The 10,836-nt window shown below is 41.4% G+C and overlaps 1 protein-coding gene across 3 annotated transcripts in view; it reads right to left on the bottom strand.

Moving 5' to 3' along the window:
- TPK1 (thiamin pyrophosphokinase 1) overlaps window positions 1–8,986 on the bottom strand; it is a 344,701-nt gene extending 335,715 nt beyond the window's left edge. For 2 of the 3 annotated variants that reach the window (XM_082846615.1, XM_082846613.1), the window contains exons 1-2: window positions 7,973–8,183; window positions 7,527–7,585 (exon numbers count right to left, since the gene is read on the bottom strand). In XM_082846615.1, the coding sequence (XP_082702741.1) occupies window positions 7,527–7,569 (43 nt within the window). In that variant the 5' untranslated portion in view covers window positions 7,570–7,585; window positions 7,973–8,183. Of the gene's footprint in view, window positions 1–7,526; window positions 7,586–7,972; window positions 8,184–8,206 lie in introns of those variants that run through there. The other variant, XM_082846614.1, reaches the window with a different exon arrangement.
- Window positions 8,987–10,836: the final 1,850 nt, after the last annotated feature.

Genomic DNA, 10,836 nt, shown 5'->3' on the forward strand with positions numbered 1-10,836 from the left:
GTAAATGTTAGTTGTTACAAAAATGTGTAATATAATTATGCTGACTTGATCAAGTGTGTGCTCATAATACTTAAAATGGTAATTTGATTCATAATAAACCTCAACAATGGTAATTCAGTTTGGAAGAAATTACTCCCAAGAGCATTATGGTCACAGGAATCCTTTCAAAATTTAAATGTATATAATCTTTTTGCAAAGAAATGGAGAGTGATAGATAAAAGGCTTTCTAGCACAAATTTATGATGAAATTACGTGGGGAAAATAAAATGGAACTTTTCAGTTACAGTTTATTATATATACTTCTAAGTGAATGATGATTCATACCAAACTGCTGTATTTTTTTATTCCATCATATCAGCTTAAGAGGGATATAAACACTTTATTTAAGATGTCAATACTTGGGACTTCCCTGGTGGTGCAGTGGTTAAGAATCCGCCTGCCAATGCAGGGGACACGGGTTCGAGCCCTGGTCTGGGAAGATTCCACATGCCGCAGAGCAACTAAGCCCGTGGGCCAACTACTGAGCCTGTGCTCTTGAGCCCGCGATCCACAACTACTGAAGCCCACGCGCCTAGAGCCCGTGCTCTGCAACAAGAGAAGCCACCACAATGAGAAGCCTGCAAACTGTAACGAAGAGTAACCCCCGTGCGCAGCAACGAAGACCCAACGCAGCCAAAAATAAAAATAAATAGATGTCAATACTCAATGTTAAGGGGGATTTAAAAATGTGAGGGACAACTGTGCTGGATTTAAAAAGACTGAACCAAATGCACAGGTAGTCCTAGTTTGGAACAAGCACCTGGAAAAGTTGTTTTGAAAATGAGAAAATTTAAATATGGTTGGGTATTAGACACTGACATTTGACATGGAAAAGTAGAGTTATGAACAGAATAAAGCAACTCACAGTATGTTCTCATTTTGCTTTAAAAATACCTAACTGTATTTATACACAGAAAGTATCTGGAGGGATATAAATATGAATATACACACACTAAATGTTCACAAACATGGAGATAACAGTGGTAATCTCTGAGAGGCTGAAATACAGCATTTTTATTTCATTTTTGTTTGTCCATATCTCCTAACTTTTTATAATGCATATGTACTATGTTGTGAAAGTTTACAAAAATGTTTAAATATCAGTATTTTTAGTAAGCCAGAAATTAAAACCTCTGTAATTATTTGCTCTATGTCATAGGTTTGTGAAATAAGCACATGTAAAATAATGATTCTAAGGATGGTTTTACTCTTCACTTTTATTTGAGCTATGAAGTATTTAAAATACTTTACTTTCAAACATATGGAGTTCTAAATATAAAGCTTGATGATAAAAACTGAAATGATCACAGACACTAAAGCAAAAAAAAAATCCAGATTTTTAAGAATATTTTGAAAATGCATCTATACTTACAGAGTTTAAAATAGCAATAGTATGTGCTTACCAGTTAAACATTACTCTTCACCAATTTAAAAAAACCTTTAGATAAAACGTTAAGAAGTCAATGAGCAAAATAACTAAAATGTCTGCATTCTTACTATGTATCAGTATTAAATGCTTTACAGATACTCTTTAATCTTCATAACTCTCCTTGGAAAGTGTCATTCTATTTTATTGATGAGAAGATCAAGACAAAGAACTATGTATCCAGAAAACATAAAGAAACTCCTACTTGGTAATAATTTTGCAATATATACATGTATCAAAGCAAAAGTAATACAACATTATATATCAATTATATCTCAATTAAGAAAAAGAAACTCCTACAAATTAAATTCTTTAAAAAAATCACAGACAACCCAATAGAAAAATGTCAAGAATAACCATCATCAAAAAGTCTATAAATAATAAATGCTGGAGAGGGTGTAGAGAAAAGGGAATCCTCCTACACTGTTAATGAGAATGTATACTGGTGCAGCCACAATGGAGTACAGTATGGAGGTTCCTTAAAAAACTAAAAATAGGGCTTCCCTGGTGGCGCAGTGGTTGAGGGTCCGCCTGCCGATGCAGGGGACACGGGTTCGTGCCCCGGTCCGGAAGGATCCCACATGCCGCGGAGCGGCTGGGCCCGTGAGCCATGGCCACTGAGCCTGCGCATCTGGAGCCTGTGCTCCGCAACGGGAGAGGCCACGACAGCGAGAGGCCCGCATACTGCAAAAAAATTAAAAAATAAAAAATAAAAATAGAGCTACCATATGATCCAGCAATCCCACTCCTGGGCACACATCTGGAAAAGATGAAAACTCTAATTCAAAAAGATACGTGCACCCCAATGTTCACACCAGCACTATTTATAATAGCCAAGACACGTTAGAAACCTAATGTCCACTGATAGATGAATGGATAAAAAAGACGGGGCATATATAAACAACGGAATATTACTCAGCCATAAAAAAAATGGAATAATGCCATTTGCAACAACATGGATGGACCTAGAGATTATCATACTAAGTGAAGTCAGACAAAGGCAAATATCATATGGTATCACTTATGCAGAATCTAAAAAAATGATACAAAGGAACTTATTTACGAAACAGAAACAGACCCACAGACACAGAAAACAAATTTATGGTTCCCAAAGGGGAAATAGAAGGAAGGGATAAATTAGGGATTTGGGATTAATAGATACACACTACTATGCATAAAACAGATAAACACCAAGGACCTATTGTATAGCACAGAGAACTATATTCAATACCTTGTAATAACCTATACTGGAAAAGAATCTGAAAAAGAATAGATATATAGATATAGCTACAGATATATGTATAACTGAATCACTCTGTATGCCTGAAACATTAAAAATCAACTATACTTAAAAAAAAGAAAAAGAAAAGAAAAATGGCAAGAGACAAACATTTCCCAAAGATGTACAAACAACCAATAAACAAGTGACAAGGTCAGCATTCTGCCATAAGGGAAATGCAAATTAAAACCACAGATTCCTCTACACACTCACCGGAATGGCTAAAATTTTAGAATAACAATTCTAAGGATTGAAAATGAACATTCGAGGTGATAAACGTAGCATGAGCTAAGGCGAAAGTATTGAAGCTCCAATAAATGTTCACATAAGTAAACAGTGGGGAGTTCAGCTTGGCTTGGACACAGAGAGGTGATAAAAAAAAGTATTCTGGAATAGTGGTTAAGAGTCAGATCACGGGCTTCCCTGGTGGCGCAGTGATTGAGAGTCCGCCTGCCGATGCAGGGGACACGAGTTCGTGCCCTGGTCCGGGAAGATCCCACATGCCGTGGAGCGGCTGGGCCCGTGAGCCATGGCCGCTGAGCCTGCGCTTCCGGAGCCTGTGCTCCGCAAGGGGAGAGGCCACAATGGTGAGAGGCCCGTGTACCGCAAAAAAAAAAAAAAAAAAAAAAAGAGTCTGATCACGAAGGGCCTTTAAGGTCAGGATAAGGACTTTAACCTGTATATGATTAGCAATGCTGAACCATGACATGGATGACACAATTTAACTGAGTTTTAAGGTATACAAAAGGCTGCTTTGTATAAAATGTTCCAAAGGCAGAAGGACACAAACTTCCCAAAGTTTTCTATCTCCTACCTTGCAATAAATCTCTCTATCCTCCACACTGTGGTTATACCCTCACTGCTCAACCATTCTTCCAAAACCTCCACCTGTTCCCTCCAACCTTATTTCTTCCTCACTCGCCACCAGATGAACTGAATTAGTTCATGGCCACAGATGCAGCACTGAGCTCTCACTCAAGGAAGGCCTAGTGCCTGCAGTGCTCTGTGCTTCCTCCCAGGCCTCTCACAATTTAAATCCAGTGCTTTTCTGGATGTCCACTTGACACCTGTCCATCCCATCATTTCTCTGCCTATTCCAGCCTGCCCTCATCTTCTCCTCAGTCCCCACAGTTCCTATGTGGGTCCTATCAGACATAATTTAACATCTAACTAGAATCTGTCTTGTTTTGTTCTTGATTCCAACAAGACCATAAGCTCCTGGATAGAAGGGATCACTTTTGTATCCTCCACAGCACCTAGTATCAAAGGACATACACTAGCTACCTGTCAGTTCCTCTAGACAACAGAAATGCAAACATATCCTTAGATCCAGTAATTCCATTTCTGGAAATTTATCCTACTGATAAACTCACATAAATATGCAAAAATAATATAATCAAAGATATGCATTATAGATTATAATAAGAAAAACTAGAAATAACCTAAATGTCTATTAAGAAAGCCTAGTTCCTTTGTGTCTATACTGCCCATTAAAAAAAAAAAACAAGTTGGGATATCTACACGTATGGACCATCATAAAGTAGTAAGTGAAAAAAGCTGCAGGAAAGGGCATAAAACAGGTCACACACACACACACACACACAAATTTAGAAAAACACAATTTAGAGATTTAAAATGACAATCTCTGCTATGGAGATTTTTCCCTGCAGTGCTAAAAACAAGACAACGGGCCCAAAATGGAGTCATGTATGCCACATTCCCAAACCCAGACTTAATACTTAACCCAATTATGTACAGCTTCAGCTCTCCCCAAAATGGAATCTTAAACCAGCCAATCAGGAATCACCCTATCAGCACTAGTGAAGGAATCTGCCTGACAGACCCTTACCATCCCCTAAAGGAAAGTGACCTTGCTAGAACCAATCTACCTTTTGCTAGTATAACTTCCTTGTTCCTGCCCCCTTCTGCCTATAAAGTCATTCATTTTGTACAGCTCCTCCAAGCTCCTTTCTGTCTGCTACATTGGATACTGCCCAATACATGAATTGTTAAATAATCATTGAATAAGATTTGTAATATTTACTCACTTGCATTGTTTAACATATAGAAATACTTCTATTTTTGAAAAATGAACAAAGAGCACACAGAATCTATAATAATCTTTGTAGTAGAAGAATATTGATATGCTTTCACCAACTGCTCCAAGAGTAATTTACAAAACAATTTATAACATAAATCCATTTTATTTAAAACAAGAATAATAATATACTGGGTTATATGTACAAAAATAAATATTCATAACATTCCACCTTGGGACTTCCCTGGTGGTTCAGTCGTTAAGAACCTGCCTCCCAGTGCAAGGGACGCAGGTCTGATCCCTGGTGGGGGAACTGGGATCCATTCTACATGCCGTGGGGCACCTAAGCCCACACGCTCTACAGCCCCTGTGCCACAACTACTGAGCCCGTGCGCTCTGCAGCCCGTGCGCCACAACTAGAGAGAAGCCCCCCACGCCTCAACGAAAGATCCCGCATGCCGCAACAAAGACCCAATGCAGCCAAATAAATTTTAAAAATATATTTTAAAACAATGCCACCTTAATAATGGTTATTTCCAGAAGAGGGATTACAGGAAACTTTCACATTCTAGGTTAGTCGTTTTTCTTTAAATAATAACCATTTACTTTAGTTACAAAAAAAAAGATTAAAAATATATATTTCCCTGGGCTAATGATCATTCCAGAGATGTGCATTTTGGCCCACCTAGCAATTAGTTCATCTGAAGAGAATCAGTTTGTCAGCATGCCTGCTATACTAAATCTGGGTACACATCGCAGGTACATCATGCCTAAAACTTAAATTCACAGAAGTTATCAATACAAAAACTACCTCTCTGCTATAAAGTATTAAGTGTCTGTTTGATGAAGGGAATCCCTCTAAATGTAAAGTTAACTCGAATACTTACCGAATTACTATAAGAGGCCAGGCGTTGCAAGGGCCCCTCATCATACGCTTTTCTGTTTTTAAACATCTCTCATTTATCTAGAGTCGAAGTAAACTTCTAGGGAGCCCGTGCTTCTAGTCCAGTGTTTGAGAAGAGATAGGAATCTGTATAAACTTTTACCCTTAGGAACAGGAGGAAACTAGGAGAACCACTAAATCCCAAAGATCTCCGCAAAGGAGCTCGGGATTCTGCCTGGTAGATCTGTGCTTCATAGAGGATATCACGGCTCTTGACAGTTCCCCTACATGCCCTGTCCCAGTGAGGAGCTTACACATGTCTAACTTGACGAGTCTAGGCCTCCTTCCTAAGCCTTTGATAAAACACAGACGGAGCAGAACTGCCTGTGTTTCCTACTATTTCCTACTGTTCTATTGCTCCAGACCTTTTCTATCTCAGCACTGACCCAGAGATCCAACCATGTTAGCCTTACTGCTGAATCTAATAGCTTGAAGCCGAGAGCTTTACATGTTTTACAACTCATTTATACTCACAGTAACGCTGCGAAAGATTCCTATTTTATAGATGAAGAAACTGAAATACAACCAGCAAAGCTAATATTTAAAGCCAGAGACCCTGTTGCCTCACTCCAACCTTTACTATGCAGCACTATCTATATGACATATCTCATTAAACCTAGAAAACACTAGAAATCCTCCTTTCTAACTAAACCTAAAGCACTTAGATTTAGTAACAAATCTTAACGTCAACAGGCCACCTGAATCCAATGTTCTCTCTTGGAAATGCTATTAGTGCCGCTACTGTTGGATAACAGAACTATGAAATTTCATTTGCAAAACATTTATGTTTGCCAGTGCTTTTCTTAACTTAGGAGAAGCCGTTTAGTTATGATTAAATACCCAACCTCTTAACCAAGTCAATGTAAACATATCTGGGTTCAGATTCTAGCTCCATTACTACCTGTTTCCTTTACCTGTAAAATAAGATATGAAGTATATATAAACAACTTAGCACAGCAAATGACTGGAGAGGAAGGAGTCAGTGTTCCCTACTGTTATTACCCTTTGATTGTTTTACCATAAATACTCCCAGGATGTGGGAAAGCTGACAAGTTCAGATCAAATTCAATATCCCACCCCCTCCCCAAAATACTCGTGAATTCATGGGTTTAGAGAAAACTTTAAACATGAAAAAGCTATGCATTCTATTTAAATTGATGAACTGATAAACTAGAAGTTCTACACAACAGAAACACAATAAAAACTGGTAAATAAAAAATGTTTATCACGCAATTAGCACAGAAGTCAGTTACTACACTCGATAATGAATGCGACAATTAGCTTCAAAGAAGTCATTCTTCCATCTATTTCCAGGTGAATTACAATGCCTTTACACTTAGAAATAATAAAAATTCTTGAGTATTATATCTTTAAAGCATTTTTTATTGGGTAACCTCTGGCATTTTCCATAGATTACAAACGGGCAGGCAATAATAAAGGCAATAAAGACTGACCTTTACCCCTTTGGCGTCTAATGTTCTACTGTTAGAGATAAGTTCAGACTGTTAAGAGCCTAAGAGCTCACAGTACAAGTAGGGCGTCGTCTTCTCCAGGTGAAGGGCATAAAATACATCATCTTCTAGCCCTCACAACTCTACACCGCAAGGACTAAAAACTATCCTCGTTTTTTTCAGATAAGGAAACTGAGGCACAAGAGAGGTTGCGTAATATGCCTAAATGGAGGACATCCGAGGCAGACTGGAAACCGTTCTGGGTCTGGAGTCCAGCCCTCTTAACCTCATCAGGGATCTGGGGGTGCTCACATCGATGTCAGTGTAAAACGTGTTAAGAAATACAGTACCAGTGGGAAGCAGGGGTTCCAACGGGGTAATAGCATGCTCCATAACGGATTACTGGTCTCTGCATTAAAAACATAAAAACGCCACGTTAGAACTTTTAGCTAATTAAACAGCGCGCGAAATCGTCAGTACATTTGGTGTCCGGGGCGGAGCACGGAGCGAGCCGCGCTCCTGGCGTGCGGGCCCGGGCACGGCAGGCAGGGCGCGCGGGGACGCGGGAGACTCGAGCCCCATAAGGGTTCCAGGGCGCGCAGGGCAAAGCATGCGGGCGCCACGCGTGCCTCGACAGGGCCGCCCCGTCCAGCGTCTCCCCGCGCCGCCGTCACCATCCGGGACCGGGGGAGCCAAGAAAGCCAGAGCGGCGAGGGGCAGCCACCTCCTCCCCGCCCCGGCCTGTAGCCCGCACGCCGGGAACGAAGGCGGCGCGCTGGAGTGTTGTCGCACTTACATAATGGCGGGTGGAGCCACCAGCGAGCGGAGCGCAGACTGCGGGAGCGAGGGCGATCGACCGCTCGGCGCTCGGCTGAGGAACCTGGGCGACGCGCGATCCCCGCTCGCAGATTTAAGTGAACGGCGCTTGAGGTGGCCCCGCCTCCTTCCGGGAGCTGGAGGCGCGTGCAAGCCGCTTGCCCCGCCTGAACCGCGTGTCCACGCAGGTGAGGGCGCCGTACTATCCGCTCACCTGGCCGCTGCCTTCTTCCCGCGCCGCACTCTCTTCTAGGCTAGCTCGTACCTGAAGCCATCGCTGGTGTTTCTGCCGAGCGCTTGTCACTGAACTTTGGCACGGAGGCCGCTATTTGCTCCAAACCAAGCGTTAATTTCCTCGTCACCCTTCGTCAGCTTGGCATCAGAGCCAAGCAAACGTCCCAAGTTATCCAGAGCCCGTTTTCTCGGTCGTCATTCTTTTTGATCGCTCGCTTGCAGCTTGTGTACTTAAGGAGCACGCCTTCGTTAAAGTCTTCACTTGGTTGCAACAATCACAGAATGTTTTCGTTGGCAGGAACTTTAAGCTGCTTACTTGCAGCTCCGCTCGCTCCAACACTCCCAGCTTTAAGAGTTCATTCTGTGGCCACGCAGCCTTTTCCAAGACTGTGCAAACCAGATCTCTAGACTTAGACTCCCTAGGCTTTACCTTTTCCAGGCTAAACTCTTGTTCTTTCGAGGTTCTTATAGGACATGATTTTTAGACTGCACCATCGTGGTTCCCATCCTCTGTATTTAATGTTGCTCAGAAACTGTGATTCTGACAGCTGTTGAGAACCGTGCAACTGTCAGCACGTGACAACTCGTGCAAACCCCTGTGCTAAGAGACGTGACCAACTCTATCACGGTTTCTATAAGGCGGATCCCTAGGGCACACAGCCATTAAAATGCCTAGCTGAGAAAGTTCTAGCCAACAGCTGATGGCAGGCCCCTGACCTCCCAAAGGGCTTGAAATTGTGAATATGTTTCTTAAGACTCAGAAGCATCTCTCTCAAAGACCCGAGAGCCATTCCCTGCAGAGGCAGTCTTCAGGAAGGGTAGGGCCTCTGTCTCCCAGTCTCTGTGGGAGGATAGACTCCTCACTTCCGCAGCTGCCAGTTAGCAAACGAAGCTGGTCTAGTCGCCTTTATACTGACCGATGCTTTGCAATTTTCACTTCTCTAACTCTACTGAGCTCCCACTCTTGCCCGTCTCTCATCCTCCCTTTAAAACGTTCCAGTCGCCTCTCCACAAATAGGAATAGAACTCAGCTCTTTCTCGACTGTCAGTAGTTACTAAACAAAACCTATTTTCAACTCTTCAACTAATACCCGTCTGTGTTTATCTTGGACACCGGACACAATGTTCCAGGAGTGATGCAACCATAGAAAAGTACAACATTGCCCATGCTCATTAACTTTTTCAGCTGCCAGATCAAATAGAACTTGCAGGTGTTTTTCACGTTCACCACTATTAAGCCAAGGGTACACCTATCTCACAGTCAATTTTAGACCAAACTGCTAGGGACTTTACAGTTATCATTGTAAAATTAACTATTATGACTTTGCCATCACAGTTACATGGGTGGGCCATTTCAACTATGTTACTTACTAGCTGTGAGACATTGGAACTCTACCTCAGTTTCCTCAGATATAAAATGGGAACAATGTTGCCTACTTTGGAACGGTTCTGTAAGGATCAAATGACTTGGTATGGATAAACACTTGGGCAGGTGCCTAGCACGTACAGGTTTGCAACAAACGTTTGTCCCTCTCCATCAATATGAGACGTATTCCACTTACACCTTATAACATCCTTGTTTATATTTGTAACACACATCCTTGCAAAGTTTTCATGTGTAATCTTGTTCAAGTTTCTCCCAAAGTCATTACTGAAGAAAACTGAAATATTAACCACAATAAATGTCAAAAGTCCACGTTTCAAGATGCCACTAGTGAAACTAAAAGACAACAGACTGGAGATGGAGGGAGACTGTGCCCATGTAATAGCCAAGTGGTTGCTATATCTATATCAGTAAAAAGCAAACAGACCAGTAAATGGATGACCAAAGATGCTACAGAGTCCAAGCTCATACTGCTTGCCCCACTGACAGACCAATAAATTGAGAGACAATTTGTTGGGGCAAGGAATAGCTACTTAATTCAGAAAGTCAGCAGACAGAGGAGATGGTGGACTAGTGTCCCAAAGAACGACTTGTCTGGGTTTGGATGCTAGTTTCTTTTACAGGACAAAGAGGGGGAAGTGAGGAGGTGAAGTAAAAAAAAGTGATACATTATTGTAAAGATTCCCTGGTTCCAGCCAGACTCTGGAGGGGATGTGTTAATTTCTTCTTTCCTGCAACCATTCATCGGTGGGCCTAGTCATGATGTTTCATATGAGCCAAAGGAAAGTATTTTAGCTTAAGGCTCAGCATGGGAGGCAGGGTTCCAAGAGAAGGGCCATTATGTATACTTTAAGGCATAGGCAACATCCCTTTAGTGATTAACTTGTAGCAAAAGCAATAGAATTGTAGCAAAAGTAAAAGAAACAGATCCAATATGGAGTCAGATTTGTTCTTCTTTACAAGGATATATACCAGCAAATTACAAAAGGTATTCAAATGGCAAACAATGTGAAAAACACAGCGTCAATAGCATTCGGAGAGCAAATTTGAACAATGAGATAAGTTTACTTGCCAGATTGCAAATAGTATTTTAAATAATCAGACAAATTTACACTGGCTGAGTAATTATTATGTTCCAGTCACTATGCTGAGGTCTTTGTATTTTATTTAATTACCCTAAAATGTAGGCTCCAAGAGAACTAGGACCAAATTTTAATTGTTCACTT

The sequence above is a fragment of the Leucopleurus acutus genome (genome assembly GCF_964270905.1).
Source record: "Leucopleurus acutus genome assembly, chromosome: 9".
NCBI classification, from domain to species: Eukaryota; Metazoa; Chordata; class Mammalia; order Artiodactyla; family Delphinidae; genus Leucopleurus; species Leucopleurus acutus.